General features: G+C 36.8%; 1 protein-coding gene across 4 annotated transcripts in view; it reads left to right on the forward strand.

Annotated features, from left to right (window-relative positions):
• Wnt2 (Wnt oncogene analog 2) overlaps nt 1-24425 on the forward strand; it is a 35958-nt gene that overhangs the window by 2719 nt on the left and 8814 nt on the right. The window contains exon 2 of one of the 4 annotated variants that reach the window (XM_070108156.1): nt 1204-2137. The exons of 2 other annotated variants lie outside the window; for them this stretch is intronic. Coding sequence is in view for 1 of the 2 variants with exons in the window: in XM_070108155.1 (XP_069964256.1) it covers nt 9835-9908 (74 nt within the window). In the remaining variant the exon portion in view is untranslated. Of the gene's footprint in view, nt 1-1203; nt 2138-9804; nt 9909-24425 lie in introns of those variants that run through there. One more of the 4 variants, XM_070108155.1, reaches the window with a different exon arrangement.

Raw genomic sequence — 24425 nt, forward strand, 5'->3', positions numbered from 1 at the left:
CTTTGACGTCTTACCAAATCAATAAATGTGACATTTGTGAAAATAGTTTTATTAGAATATGCTATGTCCAGAAAGAAACTGAGACAGATAAGAGTCAACATCTCCAAGCCAGTTGCAAACCTGTTGATCAGGTTTAATCTTAGTGAGCTGCTACATATGGTCAAAAGACCAAAAGAATCGTTTTAATAACATATTGAAAGACGTCTCGTGAAATGGTATTGATATCACATTCTTCAATATTTATGGCTTAACTGCTGATAAAATTTGCATTAAGGGTTTTCGCATCTAGCTTCTATTGAACAATATCCCTTCCTTCCAGCCGGAAGGGAATGCAAAAACAAAAATAGATTGACAGATTAAGCTTAAAGTGAATTTCGAATTTAAAGCTAACGTACATTGTAAGTGTATTTCATGGAATATTATATTAATCTTAATTTACAAAATTATAGAGAACTGAAATAGACAAGAGCGCATTTCTGAATCGACTGAGTAATATTTAGAAAATGGTAATTCATTGTGGAAAATCGAATGCAATTAACAAGAGGGTCAAAAATTTCGAATGCATTATGATGTTGAATTATCAAACTTTCATAGTAATTGTAAACAAAATCTTCCCCTGCTTTCGTTCACGACGTCACGCAGCAATGCATTTATGTCAAAATCACTCCAAAAAAAAAGTAACGGAAAAAAAGTATCGTAATATGTTTTTCTAACATATTTGGTATACCCGAATAAGTAATTTCAATCGCTGTTGAATATTAGTCATTCAATTCAATATTTATTTTCTATTACATAAATGCTATTCCATTATTAAACATCACATTTTTAAATAAGATTTATTCGAATACCAAAAAACGGCTGAGACCCTTAAAAAAATACATATACTTTTTTTCTTGTTTTTCTGTTATGTTTCTGAAACAACTTTTGGTTATGAGAAGACGCCTAGCTCTTAGAAAATAATATCGTTTCCAAGTATTGTATGCAGAAGCAATAAAACAATAAATAAAGGTATAATTAAAATTTTTTTTTTGTTTCATTTATTTTTTTTTTGTTATCATAATATTTTTTGAAAGCAATAAGAAGTAGCTTGAGTTCGTAAGCCTCGTGCAGGAAAAATAATTAAACAAAATACTGCTTCCTTGAAAATATTATATATATATTTATAGCTAATGTTGTGTCATTAAAAATATTAACAATTTGCAGCAAAATTTGCACATACCTACAACACATAGTCAAAATACATACAAACAAGCATATATCAAAACACATTTAATATGAGCACATAAACAATTTGTAAGAAGACACATGCGTGCAATTTCCAACTAAAAGCCAGCACTTAAACGCTTCCACATAAATATCTAGTATTGCTTACGTGTTACAGTGCAAGCGAAGCTCGTCGATAGTGAACTGAGATTTCGAAGCTGCAGGTGCAAAAATAAAAACCAAAAAAATAATGTACAAATATAAGCACCAACAAATCTAGCTCCTTACCGGACGTGGCTAACTACGAACACGCACTTTTTGTTGTTATTGTTTTTTGTTTTTTTGTATTCTTGTGTTGTTACTGCGAATTTAACGCACGAATCTTGCTCGCATTGCTTGCTATCCATGCGCTTGGTGTGAATTCTAACAACTTCCAATTTTACCAACAATCTTTGCAACAACAATAACATTAACAACCAGCGAACAAGCAACATTTCCTTGTGCGAGCAATCAACTCAACAGCAGTGGGCCAGCCCATCCAATTAGCGTCCGAATGCCCAGCTTAACGCCACCATTCGACACCTAAACGCCAAACTGTGAAATTCGAAGCGTTTAGCAAACTCACATTCGCCGGGAAATGCGATCAACACACGAGTATATACTTAAAATAATAATAGGAAAATCTTGAGTACATACAAATATATTTTATTTTACATAAGCAAATATTTTGTTCAAAAAGTGCAAACATATGTATGTGTGTGCGCCCATGAATTGAGTGAGCTCGAAGTGCGTTAGTGCCGTGATTGTTGTTGTATATACTCGTATGTGTAGTGATACAATGCGATTGCCAGACGCATACACAAAAACGCTGCGAAGAAATGTGGAAAAATCGTAACAAGCTCTTTATATTTCTGCTTTGGATCATGGAAATAAGGTGAGTGACATTCAAAGTAGACATTTGCCTATGTACTATATATACTTAGCACACCAGATGTTATATGTGCGTGTGCGAAGTCAAGATTTAAGCGATCGCGGAGTACACCAAGGTCATTAGCTCATTGGCTCAGTGTGCGCGAAAATTGAAGTTGCACTCATACAATTTAAGCTGTTTAATTTAGCAAAGGTATTACTTACACTAAATTGATTGCTTGATTATCGACTTTTCGGTAAGAATGTTGAGTTCTAATGAAATCTGTTACAAGGACATTCTGTGTCATAAAATATATACTTATGTGTATTAAGCCTTGTCTTCAATGCGCCACTTAGCTGATCATTAAGCCTAAGCTCTGCTCTCTGGTCAAAATATTTGCATGAGAAGGCGAAGGTGTACCGCAGAATTCAATGCCAGTTAATTTGTAGATACCGCATTAAAGTGACAAAATCGCATGCTATTTGACTTAGACCAGTTTTACCAGTTTCAAAGTTTTGGCGAAACGAACACGACAATGAGTCAAATGAGCGAATTATTGAAAAATATATAATTTACTGCAGAAAACTTTAGTTTGAACAATCTAATATACAGTTTGAGAATTTCATTTTCAATATTTAATTAAAGAATTGATCAAAAGGTATACACTGCCTAATCGAACAAATATGAAAAAAGAAATTAATTTGGTTTCTTGGTGGAATATTTAGATGTAGAAACCACAATAAAAATAAAATTCGACACAAGGAAGTATAATTTTTTTTAATGCTACCAAGTTTTTTTACGCAGTTTAGATCACTTTTGCTATTGTGAATGGCTAAAACGTCACACTACTATCAAAATGTCAAGGGAAGATAAGCCGTTTGTATTTATTTAAGTAAGGTTTACTCCCTTATAGTAATCTTCTAGTACAAATATAACAATTATAAATTAAATTCTCTCTTACTTAATTGAACTATCTTTCCTATTTCTAATTAAATATTCAAAGTTTGTTTATTATCTGAACAATTAGTTCCTTACTTCCTAAAATAATAGATTTACTGTTACATATAATTTTCGACAAATTTTTTTCAATCGTACCAGTCTGTTTGAGTACCAAAAAGGTAGCAATAGATAGATGTACTGCTCCGAAGTGCAGCTTCCTTCAGAGAGATGTGTATTCACTCCGATAGCCGAGCGGCTATATTGGCTTTGAGTTCGCTGACTGTGCGCTCAAAACTAGTGAAAGAGTGCATGACCTCATGAGCAATAGCTTCAAACTTCTTCCATTTTAGATTTGTGTGGGTACCCAATCGCAGCAGAATCGCTGGAAACTGCAAGGCCGACGAGCTTGCTAGATTGTGCATCCTTACCCCAACTTTATTTGATAGGAAGCGGGTCGGTTTTGCGATGATTTCTTGCGTTCTAGCCTCCTCTATGGACCTCCAATGAGCTCAGTAAGTGCTGGTTAAACCCCAGAACTTGTGCGGCTGCGAGATGCTTCTGGCCCAGAGGGACGCTCTTTGCCAAAACTGTATGGAGGAAGGCGAGGTGGAATCATCTTGCCACTTTCTTCTCTATTGCCCGGCTTTTGTCCGACTGAGATTTCAATATCTCGGAACACACACCTTCGGCGAACATAAGGAAGTGGCTGGGATTGATATTAACCGCCTTGGCAAATTTGTGATAAGCTCAAAACACTTCGTCGATCTATGAGGATTTGGTAATCCATTTATAGGAGTTTATGGGTAACACAAGGAAAGAACATCAAGTGCATTTACCAAAATACTTATTCTTTGTTATTATTTGAATCAGTTTAGTTTTATTCGCTTGTGAGTAGTGCAAAATGTTGGCTGTGGTTGTGCGTGTTTGTTCTAGCCGTTTAACTTGCAAGTGAACTTCTTTAAATTGTACAAGTATAGTCTCAGCTTCATCTTCCTATGTTTAAGAACCCAGATACTAGTGATGTCTTGTAGTTATTAATGGCGATCATAGGATAAAAATTGCTGACAGATTGTCCAAGCAAATTGCTGCTTCTGTATTAACTCGAAGTGATTCGAAATACTTTTCCTTCGCTTTCTAAGATGCTTGCGGAGTTCTGTAGATTAAAAGTGAGACAGATATGGAAAATCATACGTTTTTGCTTTCAAGTATGCGTAACATTAAAACTTTCTAAAAAACAAAGCACACATCTTACATGATAACAAAAATAACTGTATTTTTGTCTCTTGATTTACATTTCGCTTATAAAACAATGTCTTTGGTGCGATGCTAATGAGGTAATTTAATCGCGTTCATTTATTTGCAATGTTAAAGTTGACAGCAAACACTAATTTGCATATTAAATAACAGTACATCGTATGCGTTGTCGTCAAAATCAATTGAGTTTGATTTATTACGTTTTTAGCAAATCATCAGCTTGTAAGAAAATTTGTGTTCGGCAACATGTTTATGAGCCCATGAATTTCCATAATATTTGTTAACATAAAATGTAAAATTAACAAACTAAAAACAAAAAAGAAAACAACAACTAAATATAACTACAACAAAAATGCGCATTTTTAACGCCCAAACACCGAAAACCGTTTCGGCGACTGGAACTGAAACTCGGCGCGATTGTCGTTTGTTGCTTTGTCAATGGCGTTGCTGCAATCACGTCCACCCCCACTGTCGCGCCATTTACATCACTCACTTGCTGCCTATCTGTTATGTCTGTACATCCGACATTAGACAAGCCTCAGTGACTCAGGTCCCAAAATGTTGAGCGAATAAAAATGAAACATAAAAAAAGGTAAAACCTCATTAAAATATCCAATTAAGCTGGCCAACAAGCAATAATTTAAGTAAATTTCTATTTCCAACGAAAAATCAATTTTCCACCATTACCACATCAAAAACTTGCCATTCATCCATCGCTTTATCGCAACAACCGACCGACCAACCGGCCGACTGCCATTCAATAGCGAATAAGGCAGCCTCACAGCCTACAATTGCGCCAACGAAGCCGCACTTAGCGCGCAGCTGAAAAGGTAAACAAATACGCGGCGGGAAGGGCTTGAATTTATCTAGTATTGATGCCTCTGCGAGCTTCAGATAGTTGGACGAACCTGCAGTCATCCATCATATTGTTTGCGTGTTTGTTTGCGACGCGCGTCAGTTTGTGCGCCTGTCAGCCTGTCGATTTAGCTATTCATCTGTTCATTGCATTTGTCGCGTGAGTGCCCGAATGCCTTCCGACGATCTGGCGAGCTGACGGCTGGTGAATGCCAGTTTACCAGAGCACAAGGCACAAGTTCTACGTGTGTACCTTTCGTCGAACTACACTCGCTTACAATCCTTCGTGCAGGTATTTCACTATCTAATTGCCCGCCAAAGCCATTCAATATGGCATCTGCATGACAATTCCACAATGAGCCATTATGTCAATTAGATCGATGGGTGAGAACTGAAAAACGGGATAGGCGTAGTTCGGCGGAAATAATTAAATGGCATTATATTTAAACCGCCAGCTAGGAAAAACTCTTCTCAAGTGCGTTTGGGTCTGTAAGAAAACTAGAAGATTAATCGGAATTAATAATATTTTAAGCCTTCCAGTCGACCTTGTCATAAAGCTTTTGTCACCCTTCGAGTTTTTTTATACCTATTTTAGCAATTGTGACTTTAAAAGTAGTTCCTTATATCAATTGCAATCAACAAGCGCTGTTAAACTTCCTCGTATAGTTCTTACGTTAAAAAGCCTACCATGAAGATTACCATTACTTGAGACTTGTAGCTCGTTCTATTTGTCAGATGAAGCTCAGCTAATCATCTAGCGAAGGAGCAATCGCCAATAATTGCATTTCAAAGAGGAAAAAGTTGTTCCATGATAAAAAAGTAGCACGAGTAAATGTAGCCTCTGTAAAACTTGGTAGCACTATATTTTGATCTCTATCAAACTTAAAAAAAAAGCTGGATATACACTTGTCACTTAGTCAAAACTAGCTTTCTTAAAAATGATTAATGTGAGTTTGATTTTATTTTCCTTTAGTGTTGACTATCATCTCTCTAACCCACTTTTGTACAACTTATACTCTTTGAAAATACGTTCATTCAGTTTTTCAAGTTCATACTTCTCATATTACTAAATACACTTGACCTTGAAGTCATAAAAGAGACTGATTTAAATTTACTAATGTCTTCCACCTCAGCTAGGTGTTTTCAATACTGCTTATAATCTAAGTTAGTATGCGGTATTCATTATTTTTGTGTGCCCAGAATTTCTTATACAACGCTTATAAAATTCAGCTGTAAGTGAAATAAAAAAAATTAAATATGGTTTGTGAAAAAGAATTGGTGTAATTACCACACTTAGCCGAACTCCTTGCGCTGAGAATTCCGCGCCCAAGGCTGACACACGGCTGACATTAGCTGCAAGGGCACAGACATAGGCAGCATTGAAATAGCGATCAAGATCACTGGCGAGAGCGGTCACGACAGCAGCCGCGATGACGCGCGAAGGCGACAGCACCGTCTACGACCGATGGCGTTGGACGTTAAAACCGTTGGTGATGATGGAAATATTTATAATGGGGAGCAAGTTGCATTTTAAACAGCACAAATATGTATTTATGAAAAAACCTTTGTTTTCGCTTTAAGGACAGGGAAGAATTTAAGGAGAAGATGCATGACGAATGAAAACTAAATATTACAGAAACATAGAATTACTAGAAAAGCGCCAGCAAAAAGTATCTATTGTTTGTAACAATGACAATAACGAGGCCGAACGAATTTGGCTGTAGCGGCTAAGGTAAAAGGAACAGTTCTACCAGAGTCAGAGTCAGTGGGTAGCACTAACTAGGCAACGTGCTGTTATAAAAATAGCGCAGACAGAGAAAGGTCCTCAACTAATGTTGTTTTATTTATTCATTTCTTTTATAAATTCACTGCTCCACTATTCAGCCTACCCGCTAGATGCGGTACACGGCAGTTGGCGTCTTGTCGTGTCCAAATGTTGGCGAATGTCGTCCAACTGTTCGTCAACTCGTCAGGCAGCCGTCCAACTAGTCACTTGGATATTTAAGACATTTGGTAGCCGGAGCAACTGCCGAAAAGATTGCATGGAATGCAGAGCAACTGTTCAAGACACGGTGCCTTCAAGCTGTGGCACAAGCAGCCGTTGCTTGCTGCCTTACAATGGGAGCATGCGCTGTTTGTTCTCGCAGTTTATTCGCTTTATTGTTATTGTTGCTATCAGGAAATGTCTTCGTTGGATGCACAATTCATCTTTCTTTTCTTCTCTGTGGCGGCCGCACTAACAATGATCGTAAAATTGCTATGCCACGTACAATAAAAACAACAATGATAACCATACATTAATAATACATAGTTGGAACAACTGAAAATCAGCAATATTGGCAACTTGGCGCAGCTGCAGTCGCCCAGTGATCGCATGCAATTGCTTGATATCGGGGCGAATCGAAAGCTCATTGGTGGTTCCTGTGGTTACGGCTGGTGCTATGCATGGGCGGGTAATGAGGATGAGGAGCAGCAGCGTTTGCAGCTTATAGAATGGTGCTTGTACACGGATGAGATATGTCCATAATGAGCTCCTAAGAACTATATATGCGTCTTTGCTTTGTTGTTTTGTAGCTTACGAATATGTAGTTCGTTATTTACGTACTTTTACTCGTTAAGCAAATATCCGCGATGCAATGTGGACGTGACCTTCCGTAAGAGAGTTGAGACAACAAATTGAATGTTATTGAATTGTTCGTAAAAATATGGTCACCGTGAGTGACTCATAAACTCTACCTTAATGTCGAAAATAGTTCTACAAGGCAATTTTTCGTTGGTTCAAACTATTTATCGTGTTTCATTCGTTAGACTATCGTCATGATGTCAGAAGTTATACGGTACTTTGTATACTCTCTAAATCTATGTTAAGGGGGTATATAGGTGAGCCAACCTGCCGAAAAACGGTTCTTTTGAAATCTGTGGACTTTATGATTAAGTTTTTAAACATGCAGTTTAAAATTCTCCAATCTTCAATTATTTGGAACTTAGAAGTAAGCTTTTCGAGCTTTGGCGGCAGTGAATGCGTCGGTAGTAGTCTGGAAATCTAACTTATTGGCTATCTCTAGGCACATTGCAGCTAGTCCTGAAATCCTACCCTGTGACAAGCATGGTCGATGACAATTTTTGTCTGAGGTGAATAGGTTCTTTGGAGAACTTATCAGTAACATTAACGGAATACTTATTTGAAACATTTTTTACATCTGCGTTGCGTTCATCGTCTTTCATATCATGGCCAATAGAAATGATTCGTTAAAGTCGTTAAAAGGGTGAATTTTCTCTTCATTCCGCAGATAACGCTGTCATGTCACATATGACGCAGAAATTGTTTCTTTTGTTTTCAATTTCTTTATTGAAATTTTCATCCATTTCTTCATGTTGGTAAAACCGTCCCGATATTCTCTAAATTAGATGCAACAATTTTGCATTCATTAAATGCAAAAATTGCAAATCCACAAGAAAGCTTTCTTTATTTCTAACTCCAGCATCGAGGGCGGCATTGCTCTCTTAAAGAACCAAGTTTCTTTCATTGAATGACTGAAGGATTTTAAATCATATGGTATCCACTAAACCCACTCAAATTTCTTTATATATTGTATTTCAAAATCAACGTCTCGATGAGTTTCTGCCGTAAGGTTGAGTTTTTTAATTTCCTTTAAAGCGTTTATCAATCTGGGTAGGGTTTTCGCAAATCGCTTGACGATTTAGGTATATTATAGCTTTAGCGGTTTAGGAGGGGTTTATGCGCATTAAACCTATAAGGGGGCGAGATCACCCCCACTATTTAAAAAAGACTCAAACTGCGGATGCCCCTTCCTAATGTGATCATGTATACCAAATAACAGTCTTGTATCTTTTTGTGGAGATTAGTTATGGCAATTTATTTGTTTTTGATCAATAGCGTTTTGTGGGCGTGGCAGTGGTTCCATTACGCCTATCTGCAATACCAACCGTCTTACGGTACCAAGAAACTTGTGTACCAAGTTTCATAAAGATATCTCAATTTTTACTCAAGTTACAGCTTGCACAGACGGACGGACGGAAGGACGGACAGACAGTCACCAGGATTTCAACTCGTCTCTTCATCCTCATTTATATATATATAAGCCTATGTCTAACTCGATTAGTTTTAGGTGATACAAACAACCGTTAGGTGAATAAAACTATTATACTCTGTAGCAACAGGTTGCGAGAGTATAAAAATAGTGAATTTGCTCTTGTTTTTATGATATTTGAATTTTTTATATTTTGATCCATTATCCGCTTTCCAACAATGGTTCGGAAAGCACTTATTACTCGAATTACAGAAAGTCAATGTACTTTGTTTATTGGTAGCATATGATTTATATCTAGCACGTGTATCCATATTGAAACTGCAATAAGTATTATGTCTTGAAGCGATCATTGCTTTCAAACTTAAGAATATCGCAAGATCGAAATCTTCCAAAAGATGTTATCTGTGGAAATAAATATGCATATATTTGACGAGTCTCTGGAACTCAGAAATTATACATTGATCAAGTGAACAAAATAAATTTATATATTAATTCACTTTTAGAAAAATTCAAGCTTTTAGTTTAGGTCACCTTCGGTCGAATAGGAGTGGAACAGCTATTCTGTTAGTAACAGAGTAGGCTACGTTTTTGGTCTGGCGGTATCGGTGCTGCTTTAACTATATGAACTTACACGTTTGTAAGTACCGTATATGCACATATACTCTGTTGTCAGGAAGCGCAATTGGTGTGGGAAAGTAAGTAAAATACCTGCAATATATTGTATTTTAAAAATTCATACATACTTACACATATATTTCTCTAGAGTTGGACTAAAATTAGGGTGGTGTAAAATTATTTATTTTTAGTTGACTAACTTGCGCCTCGATCTGAAGTACCTCGAAAAGCTTCCCTAAGAAGTTTGTTTATACATAATACCTCTTTCTCTTGAAATGGCGTGTTAGAAGATTTAGAAAACGACTTATATTTCAGTAACATAAAAAAGAATAGAAGAAAAATCCATAAATTCATCCTGATATTAATAAGAACATATAGGCAAAGTAAGAGTCCATATTTTGTATCGAAGATCTTTCAACTTTCCTCAAATAAAAACAAGTCTTATAATTATAATGAACAGGGCTGGGCTGGCATTTTTTTATGAGGATGGCGAGGATAAACTGAATTCATGACTGGATCTAGGGACTAAGTGTTTACAGGTTTAATAGTTGGTCAATTTTGATTTTAACACAGTTTTTCAAAAAGTATTAGGAAACTCAACAGAATTGAAAAAACAGTGTAGGAATGAAGGGGAGATCGGTGACAATTTCACTCGGGCTAAGAGTTTTCAAAGAGGCCCGGTGTCCTGCAACAATATTTTGCGGCAAAAAAATTGGGTTCTGCCACCGAATTCGTTAAGAACGCCAATTCTTAGAAGCAAGCTCTTCTTAAAACTAAAATATGTATATGTAGGTAGAAAGAAAATATAAAGGCAACTTTTCTATAAGGAAATTCCCATAAGTTTTCGACCCACCTTAGTGTGCCTTCATATACAGCCACTAAACGAGCACTAGGAAAAGCTTCAATCATTCCAAAGTCGTAAACAATAACTCAGCAGCAATACCGCGGTCGGACTAAATGCCACATTTCGGGCTTTAAGTGAGCGGCCTACAATTTATCTGATCCGCATAAATGAGTGATTCCTTTAAAATGCACGAACAGAAATGCATAAAAACCGATTTACACCAAGTTGGAGTATTTCTGTTGACGTTGCTGTTACTGTTGCTTTTGTTATTGCTGTTGCAACCGAAATCGGTAAGTTATGCGCATATTTATTCGTACTAACCTTACAGAGTAGTTGGAACCGAGCAAAAAGTGGCAGCTTGGAGCTAAACGCCTTTGAAGACACCAGCCTTTTCAGATACACACACACAGCATTCCTCGAAAGTTCACACAACACAAACTTATGAATTTATGTAAGTATATATGTATGTATGTGTGTGTTTCCATCGCGCCGCCACGTATCGACGTTTCTTGTTGGAATTTTCCTTTCTAGGCAGCTTCACTTTTCCACTGGGATTTCGTGGTCTCGTCTTTTGTTCAACTATTTCTGTGCAATATGATCATTTATTCGCAAACAAGCCGTTCGAAGAAACACGAAGAAATGAAGCAATGAACAACGAAGCTACAGCTGTTGCTTCCACACTGCCACAGTTACTGGCTGCACGGCGGTAATGCGTTGGTTACGTTTTTATTGTTGTTTTTGTTGTTGACCGTATTTTTGTTGCCAACCATTTGGCGATTTGTAGCCAGTGATATTTATCACACCGCTGGTTGCTATTGCAAGCCGCTTTGGCATGTTGTCGTTGCCGTTATTGTTGCAACGACAGAAAAAGCATGTGATTCAAATGAAAATGCTTGTAGTCACAATTTAAAGCCGATCAGTGCAGCCTAGCACGGGAATCGACGTCGTCGTCGATAACGAATAGCCGTAAAAACGATTGGTTTACTAATGTTTTGTAAGGCGAAGCGATCGATGCGCCGAATTCCAACATTCGGACGCTCAGCTGCGAGTGTTATTGCAATTATAAAGCAAACAAAAGTGTAACCGCCAAACAAACAAGCAACCAACAAACGTAATAATGGATTTTAGAAGTTAAACATTTTTAGTGGAATGATAAAGTGCTGCAACGGACTTCCTTCATTTTGCCGCCGACGGAGTGCACCGCGCGAAAAGGCACACCAATTGAGTACTTTGGAAACATTGATACATTTTTAAACCCATTTAACAGCTTAAATAAAATATCGCTTTAAGGTGGATGCTAGCTTAAATTTCACAAACGGGAGATATCAAACAAGTCTTCTTTTGTAGAACAGAAAATACATTTGAATCAGACGATTTTACATAAAATAAGGCAAGCTATCTAATTTACCGTTACGAGCGTTCTGAATAATCACATTAAAGCTATCATATTATTCATGTGAAGAACCCATTCCACTACACGAATGCAAATGTGAAAAATTTCACAATATTCCGGGTGTTTTACTTTAAAGCACTTTGTTTATATGTTTTATTGTATTGCTGCTTTTTATGTGTTTCGAAATACTACTTTGATTCCTCTAATAATCCGTATGTCAGAAATAACACGCCGAATATTTTCTTTCAAGGCATCAATCGTCTTGGGATTACCTGCGTATCAAAGCGACTTCACATAACGCCACAGAAATAGTCCAGCGGCGTTAAATCGGACGATCTTGGAGGCCACGCCACAGGCCCACAACGCCATCAATAAATTAATTGTTTCGATGGCTTTATGGCATGTAGCGCCGTCTTGTTTTAGCCTTTGAGGATGCAATTGTTATCACTACAAATGAGACAATTTTGTTTATTAACGTACTCATTCAACCAAAAGTGATTTTCGTCGCTGAATAAAATTTGAGAATTCGCGTCGCGCGAACCGAACCATTATTTTGATAATAAATTTGCACGATATTTAAACATTATTCCGAAGTAGATTTGCTCCTTATGAAAAGACAAACAAAACTGAGTAGAAATCAAGAGACTGCTGTCAAAAACACCAACTCAGAAAGAAGTATTGCCTCAGTGAAAACCACACGTCTAAAAGAAAACCCTATATTTAAATGTTAATAGTGTATAAGCAAATCAAATACGGAAATTAAGTTGAATTTTGTTGGTCTAATTTTCCACTACGGTGGTTATTATATAGTTATTTTGATTAGCTTTAATTTATTCACAAATTCAGAATTATAGACACAAACATAGAGAATATATGTATATTTTCGAATGGACATAGATGATTTTGTTTACTTCGAAGCGTAAGATATACGAAAACTACTTAACTTTGGGGCCGCGGCCTCCATGATGCTCGAATACTAAAGCTGAATTCGGTACCAGTTTTCGAAATATTATCACAATCAGATTGGTTGACCTTTATATTGACAGTGTTATCTCCGTGGCCAAGTGAGATATTGACTGATAATAGAGAGAGATCCTGCCACAAACTAATCTATATGGATAAGTAGTTATTTACCCCCACCCTCACAGCAATACTTCTCCCCAAAACTACTAAGAGTGCGCTAAATGTCTGACTAATAACGGCATTAATACAATAATGGCATACTTGTATATACAATTTAGTGATAAAAAAGCTCCATATTTATTAATGTATCGGTGGTAAAACAAATACCACAACACTCATAAAAGGGTAGCAAACCGAGGGAAAAAGAGGGATTTATGTTGAATAACTTGTATAACAGAATTTTCTCCTTTTTCAAAACATAAATTTTCTGCAAATGGGGATTGCCATCTAACCAAGTTTGAAATTACTTCGAAAAATAAAAATTCCTTAACTTTTTAACTCTATATTCATGTGTTTCCATTGAGCCAGCATCATACCCCACGTTTTTCTTCTTAATACTTAAAATACGCTTCACTTTCGAGAGTACTCCATTTCCCATTCGAAATCTTTCACTCGTCGTTTGTTTTGCAGCGGCAGCTGAATGCGAGATAAAAGTATCTAATAAAAACATAGATTTAAGGCATAAACACCGCGCATACTTTCCATGATCCATAAAGATACAACGGCGCTCACACACACACAAACATGAATCCGGCTTCCACAGCCGTGCCACTTTGTTGTGCTTTGTTACTTAAATATACGGATTTTTATGTTGGCATGTCCGCTATTAGACAACAAAACAGGCGCGATCGCCCCAGTCAGTTCGGCTTCCATGTGCGGTTGCGCTAGTTAGTAATTACCGACCAATGCAACCGACATCGGGATACACCCCACACCAGCGGGCGACCAGCGCTCATTGAGCCGTAACAGCAACCTAAACGCTTGCGTGCCGTTCATGAGCGCAATTGTCAGTGGTGATAGTTAGTTGGTTGTTGTTGTGGTCAGTAGTGGTCTTAAGCGCAGACTCACCGTGATTTCGGATACGCGTGCAGCTGAGGACAACAATTTGCGCTGCGGTGCGCCGGACGCTGCAAAGCCGTGCGCATTCTTCCAAGGCTTTGAGTCCACAGCCTCATCTAGCTACATCTGTATGTGTATACTTATGTGTGTATGGCGATTGACGGTAATTGTTGGTCGTGGGATTTTTACCTGCTATTATTGGCACATGTTCCGTGAGCGTGTACGACTGTAATAGACTCTGTTATTGTTGTTATTCCTCAGTGTTGTAGAGTTGTAATGTGCAGCAGAATTATGTGATTGTTTTCGGTGTTGTTGTTGATTGTTATAACACGCATTAAAATTATATTTGAAGACTGAAGCTCACCGTTAATGACACACGCATAGATGTGTGTGTGTGAGTGGCATCCCCCTTCAAAGTGCACTGGCCCGTGAAGGAGAACTCGCGAAAACGCGTCTGCGCACTTCAATTCGCCAGATAATAGTCATATTTTTTTATTAATATTAGCCACTCCACTTGCACGTTAAGATTTCTAGCTGCTTGCCACTTTGCGTGCGCGCGGGCACGCGTACTGTCAGCTAGTTGACTGGTCGATTGCGCGGACGGACGGCGTTAGCGATGCGCTGCCGCGAGTGTCGTGCTTAATTGGTATATGAAACACTCGTCAGCGGCGATCGCGTAAATTATGTGAGCCTCTCTTAATCCGTATTTAATGATCACTACTAGCTGAACGCCTCAATTTCAAGCAGCTGGCACTCGGAAAGACGGCGCAATGTCATTTAAATATGACTTAATTTAATGCTTGTAAACGCGTTATGATCACCGCAATTAAATTGTTGAATTTCTGGTTTCGATGTCCATTCAATCATCGCCGTGAAATTTGAAGTGCCCTTTGGGTTTATGTGACCATTCGATGCGTCTGCTTCTAGTTCTCTATTTGTTTGCTTAATGGCCTCATGGAGTTGAATAGGTATATATGTGTATGTGATATGGGAGTGTTTGTGTGTGAATACTTTTATATGAAATTCGAAGCTTTTAGTTATGTATATGGTATTTAATGGAGCAATGTTTTTTTGAGAACATTTACCATATATTGGGTCCAAATTACCTACATCGGTGGATACATATGATGGTGTGTATGCACGAAAAGTTATTCCAATGAAATTAACAATCTATTTAAACGTTATCTAAATTCTCATGAAGTCAAATTTTGGCTTTGAGTAATTTATTACACTTAAAAAAATTATATATGTACATATATACAGTATATACAGTGAAACCTCCCACAGCCGGACATTGGCGGTTCCACATATTTGTCTGCTTATGGGGGGTCTCCGCTTATAGGAGTGGACGAATAAAAATTTTACTAAAATATATACACACACTTCTTTTTAAATAAATTAGATTTATTGGAAATTTATTTTCTATATTTCATTCTTATTACAAAAAATTTGTGTGTATATATTCATATTTATTTATGCTTGAGTTTTCAAAAATTCTTTTACCGTAGTTGCCGCAACTATCCTTCATTCTTTTTTATAAAACAGTTTTCAGGATTTTTTTTTCTGAAACGTCTGTAATCCAGTAAAGTCGTCAGTAATGAATTTTTTAATGCGGCGAAGTTAATCTAGTGCTACAGAACATGATTTAATTTGATCCGCATCCTGGAGACATACCTTATTTAGGTCTTCGGTTTTTCTGTCAGACAATTCCTCAATAACATTTCCGTTAACGACAATGTCAATATTATTGTCTCCTGATATTGATAATGTTTCATCTGCGTTAAGGTACTCATATTATTCGTATATAGATTTTGGATGTCCGGTTTATTTACTCTAACTTTAATTTAATTATTGATCTTCGTCGACCTCAAATAAGAGTTTCTGGTCCGCTTATTAGAGGCTTTTATATTTAGACAATTCACAGGCTTCGTCTTAAGTCGTATTTCAATAGCTTAAAAAATACGACACTTGTGTGCACCCCTTAATTGTTGTATGTCATATTATGTAATATTTCTCCGCTTCACCAGCTGGTAGTTAAAAATTAAGAATTGAAAAATGCCACGGGAAAGTGATAAAAATAAAATTAAAGCTTCTTTATGTTGAAACGGCAGCATTTTGGTTCACATTGCAACCACAGAAACAACAAAATATTTTTATATTTCACTTTTCTTCAACTTAATTAACCTGAATATCGTGGCTTCCTTCCATATTATTAAAGAAATTGATGACATTTATTTGTTTTATGTGACACCTTGTGTGGAACCCATTTGTTATTGTTCATATAACGAAAATTGTGTAAAAATAAAATGCTTATTTAAAGCAAATATTTAAATATTTAATATAAATAATAAACATTGTAGTGAAGTGTTGAATATAAAAGAAAAGTGGTGAATATAAAAGAAAAGTTAACCATAAATTGAGAAATTGTAAAATAAAATTTGTGAAATTTTCAATTTAAAATGCAAATATCTCGAAAACTATAAGTTTCCGGCGGCAATAATATATTCGTGATCTGGAGATTCTCCTCTACCCAACCATACCCCTCTTAACCCTGAAATCGTGGGACGCTAAACTAAAGCCGATCCATGAGAGTGTCGCCGGTGTTCCACACCTAACCTTACTCGGTTCCTGGATTTTTGTCCCCTTAAGAGAGGAAAACTCTTAAATGATGATCCAAGCGTTGATAGGTATGCTCAATACCAGCACATCCGTTGACTTCCGCTCCGCCAAAGAACAATTGAACCTCATTATCCAGAAGTTTCCAGCCATGTGCCCGGTATGCGCACTTCATCAGCGTCGAAGGTTTAATTTCAATTTCACGCTTACGCGCTCCGCCTCATTGTTTCTCAATTTATTTATTTCCCATTTGTTTATTTAATATATTGCACAACGCATATATATACACAGGGCAACAAGCATATATTTTCCATTATTTGTTGTGTTTTCATGTTTGTTTTCGTTTTGGTTTCCATTCATTGAATTTGTGAATTTGTCAGCGCATGTGAGTTGAGTTCTAGTTGAATTGTGGCGATGAACAATTAAATATTAAGCGAGCTTTTGTTGTAAATATCGTAGGTAAGAATGTGGGCTACAACAATGGCCGGCAGGGCGGTGAAATCTGTGAAGTGAGAAGAACGGATATGAGCATAAAAACGCCACTAATGATGACAGGGTTTGCATTCGCATTCACGTCCGTGTCAACGTTGACGTCCGCGACGCCGGCAACTAACGATCAACAAGCAGCGATATGACGCGCAAAAAGCAGAAAAAACAATATTGTAGAAAAAGCGAGTAAACGTATGATGAATGAAGGTTATGACATGCAATTCGTGCTAAACCTGCGACTGGCGCGTAAAGGGGGTGGGTGGCAAGAGCGCTGAATTGCAGTAAACACGGCAAAAAGGTGAATAACGGTAAATAAGTGAAAAGCAGGAACACTTTTCGCAACAGTCAGAGACAATGACAGACGAATACCATAACGCTGGTCAGTCAAGCAATTCGTCTGCTCCCTTCGTAATCGGCAATGATCATGGGGTTCGGGAGGGTTGCTATTGTCTCGTCATCGACAATAAAGGTAGCAATGAAAAACTGCTCGACCAGGTTTGACAAAAACTTTGAGGGCATGACGGTCACGCTGCATAGTGATTATGCTGTTATAATTTGCTGCGTTGGTCTGCTGGCCTGAGAGTATTTGTGAATTGATAGTGTGATAGAGAAGCAGCTAATCGTCAATGCGTCGGCCATTTGGCTCGATTGTGCAATCAAACAGTGATTGTCGTTAAAAAAAAGGTTTTGTAATGGGAACAGGAAGATGAATTTCTGATCTGGTGACAAAACTGCTACTTTGAAGAAAAAGGGAATTTAGGAGAATCAACTATTATAGAGCTTGTAATGAAAATGGCGGAACCTTAGAGGATTACCTCTCAAATTGAACGTACCACGAGCCTTCATGAATATTGTTATTAGATTAGACATTTAATCAAGCTGTATTTATAAAAACAATTCGAATTTTTGAGTGTTCGAGTCATTTATTTTTCTGTGCTTTCGAGAAGTTTCTTAATATTGATATCATTACACGCCTAGCTCGTCTTATATCGATTCATGTTTTCTTAGACATATAATTTTCTAGAAGAAATAAAACGCATATAATTTATTGTTATGGCAAGAATTTTGCTTTGTAATAAAAAAACGGATTTGCCTCTATGTTTCAAAAAGGATTTCGGGTAAGTGGCTGCTGTGGTTGCCTTGAAACAAATTCAGCCGAGAGGTCCAATTTTTAAATACCTTTTGCAGCGACCGATCTCGAAATCCCCTCTGCCCATAGAGTACAAGAAACAGTGACTTTTTGGGGATGTAACGGCGTCACAACAATGCCTTGTTGATTATCATCACCCCAAATGCGAAAATTTTGTGTATAAACGTACGAATTCAACCAAAAGTGCGCTTAATGGCCGAACAAAATTTTCTTGCGAAAATCGGGAGCGGTGGCCAACTCGTTTTGAGCTCTTTCGCCGAACATGCGACGCACTTGGTGGTTGCGAGGTGGATTTGTAAGACCGCAAAGTCCGTGGACAGGCGCAGCTCCAATTGTTGCGAACTATGGCGGATGGGCTCATTCGATTCTTTTCGATACTCTGCTCCACAGCAGCAATAGCGTCTTAGGTGCGCACTGTACCACGTCTCTGAGGAGGCGCATTATCCACTAGAGTAAACGTAGTGCGAAACCGATCCATAGTAGCTCGAATTATTGACTCTGCTGGGCGATTATGTCAAACCGAATATTGGACACAACACGATGCGTCGCCCGAACCGAACCATTATTTTGCATTATGCATTATTTGCATTTGCATTATTAATCACGATTTGCAAACGTTGTTCCAAAGTAAGTAGATTTATCATGAAATAGCATAGCGAACTGAGTACATATAAAACAAATAACAGAATCACCCATTTGCAGAGGCTTTCAGCATTTTTTGAGAATTGCGCTCATATAAACAGATCTAAATTGAAAATTTAATTGTCTAAATAAATGTTTCCTGTTCTCGAAGCTCCAACATCGGCTCCAAGGTATAAACTGCGAGTTGATCGAGTTGGTGGAAAGAAATTAGCTCACGAACTGTTTGGCCACATCCGTCGCTAAAGAATATTTTTGAAATATGTATAAGGAATTATTTGTTAAAAATATTTTGTAAAGATGACGAATGAGTCGAACTGCATTTTGCTTTTGACATACATTTGATACTTATAATTTCCTTTACTAGGAACCTCTGTCTTGAGTTTGGTCTACTCTTTTGTCTCCTACATATGAATGAACCCTTCTTTGGCAGAATTGACCATAGAGTGGAACAATTGTCTGCTCGACCGCATTCACAGTATAGAAAGTGCTGCAAAAGGGAGCCCTTTGTAATCGAACCCACAAACCGTACTGACATACATACATATGTACATATGAATACAGTGGCTAGCAAACGGAATTTGGCATTAAACCTTAAACCAATTATTACTTTACTACCACTTTGCACAATTACAATGAGAAACAGCCGAGACGATCATACATGTATAATGATAGCGAATAAAAAAAAAACACAAGGGCATAAAAAGCAATATGCAGCGGTAACACGCTGCCATCAACAGCTCCAGCGACAAAAAAGAGTGCAATGAGGAAGCGTACAGGGGTAAACAGCGAGGAAGTAGTGATAGAACGGTGAAAAAAGGAAGAGCCATACCCGAGGCTACTTAATGACAGGTTAAAAAACATAATGAATACGGTCAATAATACGGCAGTGGCCGCAGTAACTGAGCTTGGTAGCGCGGGCAGATACGCTGGGCCTGCAGTTTGCTTAAGTGAGGCGCAACAAAAACACAAAAACGAAGAAAAACGAAAAGCACACAAATGATATGAAATGAAATAAAGTAAAAAGTGAATCAAAAGTGATGTGAACAAACGTGTAAGGGCATGCAGCATCGCACAAAAACGGCCACGGAAGGCAGAAGGAAGGAGGCAGGGCGCAGGTAGGGCGAAAGCCCTTAAACAGCGGTTTACTTAAGGTTGGTAATTTTAATTGCAAGCACTTTATTTCTTGCGGTGAGCACGGTGGCTCATGGCCTTTCGAGCTTATGCAGTGGTGAGCTACGCGTAAGGCCCGAGGCCCCTGGGCACTTACCGGCGCACACTGGCGACATGGCACAGCATAGCGCAGCATATGAGCGTGTGCAATGTGTGTTTTTGATACGAGCTGCTGACAATGCGCGCCAGTCCAGTAATTCAACATAATTTACAAGAATGTTAACAACCGCTGAGACATCGATTGCGATCGCCAAGCGGCTTGTAAGACATCATGTACACACATATGCATGCACATATATATACCGACAATAATTACCTACACGGTACTCGGTACATATGTACCTGTACGGTATGAAGGCATGAATGCAATCGCGAAAATGCCCACATCTTCAATAAAAGTCGTGAGTTCGTGCGAGTGTGTGGCAATGTGGAGCATTGGGGTGACCATGTGTGGGATTTTGTGTCGCTTTTTCTTGATCTCAATATTACCGGCAAACACTCACTACCAAATGGATGCAAACACACATGCATATATTTGGGTACGGTCAGTAGTGTGGTATGTATGCACTAATCGCCTTCGTTGCAAATGTTCGGAAAATGTTATAAATTGAATAAATATTTTTCAAATGATTTGTGGACTAACTTGTTGAATTTTGAAATTAAAATACAGTTAAATGCATTGAACATGAGTTCGACTTGTTTTCTTTATCAACCGATATGAACCCACGTTCGTATTTGACTGATAAAGAATGCAAAAGACAAAATTTCCAACGCAAATGTAGAGAGTAAAACGAGTACATATATTTACATTCGTTAAGTGCCGTTAAACTACTTGCTGTTTAAGAAAGATACACAAATTTAACGTCTATGGAGTCATGGCTTGTTATTCATATAATGTTGAGGTTTAAAGACTTTATCATTCATCTTTGCTTCACGTAATGTAAGTTTCTGGGAATGCTGCGAATAACGTAGTTCACTCTCTCATTCACGAAAGCGTATTAAGTACAATTGCGAGAGTATAAAATATTCATTTACACTCGAACTTAGTTTTTCCTTACTATTTCTTTTTTTAATTCCTTTTTTGAATTTGTAACAAGTTCTAATTCTAAGCACTTTGGCGAAATCTATCACCGGATGTCATATTCTTCATATTATCCTCATAGTTTTTATCAAAAAACTGCAGAAATCATCATAGAGCCTTGAAAATTGGACCAATTTTTTTGCAGATATCAGCGTATCCAGAAAACATTGTCAAATTCATGTCGTGTTCGAAAAAGAAAAGAAAGTCGTGGCACGAAAACGTGTGACATGGCAGCCAATGTGTTGAGGTGACGTCTGGGTAAAGCTGACTTTGAATATCTCTCAATAGTTTTTTTCCATTTTCAGAAAGTGGTTGACTTCTGGAGTGTGGAATTTGACGCAAATCGGACAGTAAACTTTTAAATTAGTTCGCATTTCTGACTTTTTATTTGGAGAGTTAAAAACAAAGGCCTATTCCAATCATGTTGATTTGAATAATCTAAAATTTATTAAGATTATATATTACTTTTTAGTATCAGGTACTATACATTTGTAAACCCTTTTTTTTCATGTCAACCTCAACTATTAATACTTCTTAAACCAAGAAATAAACTAAAACAAAAAAAGGAAAGAAATGGTTGAATATTTTAAATCCTAAAACAAATTCTTTTATTAATTTTTAATTATATGCTTGAGATTAAAATTTTCTTTTTTATTTTTCAATCCGGTAGTTGAGATTAAAAAATTAAAAATACATTTTTAGTTCGGCTTTTGGGATTAAAAATTCTTCTTATTTTGTAATCCGGTATGTGGGATTAAAATTTTTGTTTTTAACTTTTATTATTTCAAGATTATTTTTATTATTTTAATTTTTTTATCCCGCATCTAATCATATTTAAATAAAATGTTAATTCGATTATATTTTTAGTGCAATATTTGCAACCCTGAATATATATAATACATTTTTTTTTTTATATATGATATTTAGCATGAGAAGTTCAAAATGGACGGTCGCTTTAGCTCACTCCTCGATGCATTTTTGAGGTGTTCCAACCGCTTTTCTGTAAATCGGTCTATTGGCAATCATGTGCGAAATATTTTATGCTAATTACCGTATTCATACGATTGTAAAACTTTAATTGCGATAATAATTACTTCGACAGGTTTCTTATAGAATAATATGAATATAAGTAAACATTGCATGCACATTTGAAAAAAAATTATAAAACTAATGCAATGAAGACTAAAATGTGTCGAGACTTTGATATGTTTTGCATATGAAAGAAACATTTCCGCTTATCTAGTTTAGAATGCGCTCTGGGGAACGAATACCAAATTGTCAAATTAAGAGCTTTAATTCCGATTGCAACGCTGTACTCCCCATATATAAATATGTGTGTATATATAACAGTATTAAGTGCAACAAAAGCATATTAACAAATAATATTAATGACAAAAGCAGTTGGTAACGTTCTATAAAACGAAGTCTGCGTGCTAGGAAGAGCTAAGTTCATAAGTTCTTAAGCTAGTAGTTTTAGTAATTTGTGGACCAATTTCACATATGTATTTTCGGCATTAAATTATATTATATCCAATATTATATGTTCAGTTAATTTTGCTAAGATATCTTACTTATGGTCCAATATATACGGTATCAAGCCATTAGAGATAGGGGTAGTATTGACCCGATTTTATCTATTTTTGGCATTACTACATATTATTTACAGAATAAGACATTCTTTGTGTTTCATTAAGTTACCTCACATACCATCACCAATATATAATATATGAGGGGTACAGTCAACCGGATGTTTGAAAATCGTGATATTAGTTATAAGGGGGCTAGGACCAGTCTTCACCCGATTTAAGGCATTTTAGACTCACAGATGCACCGTTATTAGAAAAACACACCCGCTTTTTTTAAGATAACTCACATATTAGCCGATATATGTGGTATAAAGTCAGCCGGATGTTCGAAAATCTATATTTTAGGTATATAGGGCTAAGAGAAGTATTGACCCGATTTAACCCATTTTTCACATACATACCCATTTTTGAACATAATATAATCAGGAAAGGGCTCCATTTCGGTATAAGATCAACCATGGACAATTGGGTTCACATATTTAGTATATGGGGGCTTAAACAGTTATAACCGGATATTTACAATTTTACGACTTGAAATGGCTTATCTTGAAGGCTCTGTATTTGCAAATACTAAATCATTCTACGTGTAAAATTTTAAGTCTTTGACTGATTTAAATATTTAATGAGTTATCGCATTTGTGGTAGTTTTATTAAAAACCGTTACATGGTCAGTGAGCGAGGCCTGCTTTCACACATTTTCACGCTGTCGGTGGGAGTGCTAAAAAATTTGTGTTGAATGAATTTGGTTATTATGGCTTTAGTGGCTTAGGAGATATGCACATTAAACCTATTAGAGGGCGGGGCGCCGCCCAATTTTTACACGTTTTTTATACCACAGATGCTCTTCTTTGATGCGATTCGTTGTACCAAATAACAGTCTTGTATCTTTTTGTGGAGCTTGGTTATGGCAATTTGTTTTCGATTAATGGCTTTTTTGGGCGTGGCAGTGGTTCCATTACGCCACTCTACAGTACCAACGTTCTTATGGTGCCAAGAAACATCTTTATCAAGATATCTCAATCTTTACTCAAGATACAGTTTGCACAGACGGACATACGGATAGACAGTCACCCGGATTTCAACTCGTCTCTTCATCCTGATCTTTTATATATATATAACATTTTATCTAACTCGAGTAGTTTAGGGTGGTAAAAACAACCGTTAGGTGAACAAAACTATTATACTCTGTAGCAACATGTTGCATAAGTATAAAAATGTTGCGAAACAATTCAACATGTATTATTGGAAGAATCCGAATGGATTACAATCAAATTTGGTGTCTTATTAACTTATGTATAACATAAATCGAAAACTCATTTAGTTTTGGCACTATATTTTGCATGTGCGAAATATTAATACTTAGTTCAAGCTAATTAACTCAAATGTGATATATGCGATATAAACTCAATCAAATGGCCAAAATTTAATGCACAACCAATGCCAATATGGAAAATATCAACCAAAGAATAAAATTCGGATTTCCCAATTTCATTCTGGACTATCGAAAATCAATTTATGTAGTATATTGGAGCTGAAGTAATTCGTAGATCGATATCGCAAATTTTTGGCATTAAACTATGGTATATTCAATATAATTTTTCACT

Source organism: Bactrocera oleae, chromosome 4 (genome assembly GCF_042242935.1).
Source record: "Bactrocera oleae isolate idBacOlea1 chromosome 4, idBacOlea1, whole genome shotgun sequence".
In the NCBI taxonomy this organism is placed as follows: domain Eukaryota; kingdom Metazoa; phylum Arthropoda; class Insecta; order Diptera; family Tephritidae; genus Bactrocera; species Bactrocera oleae.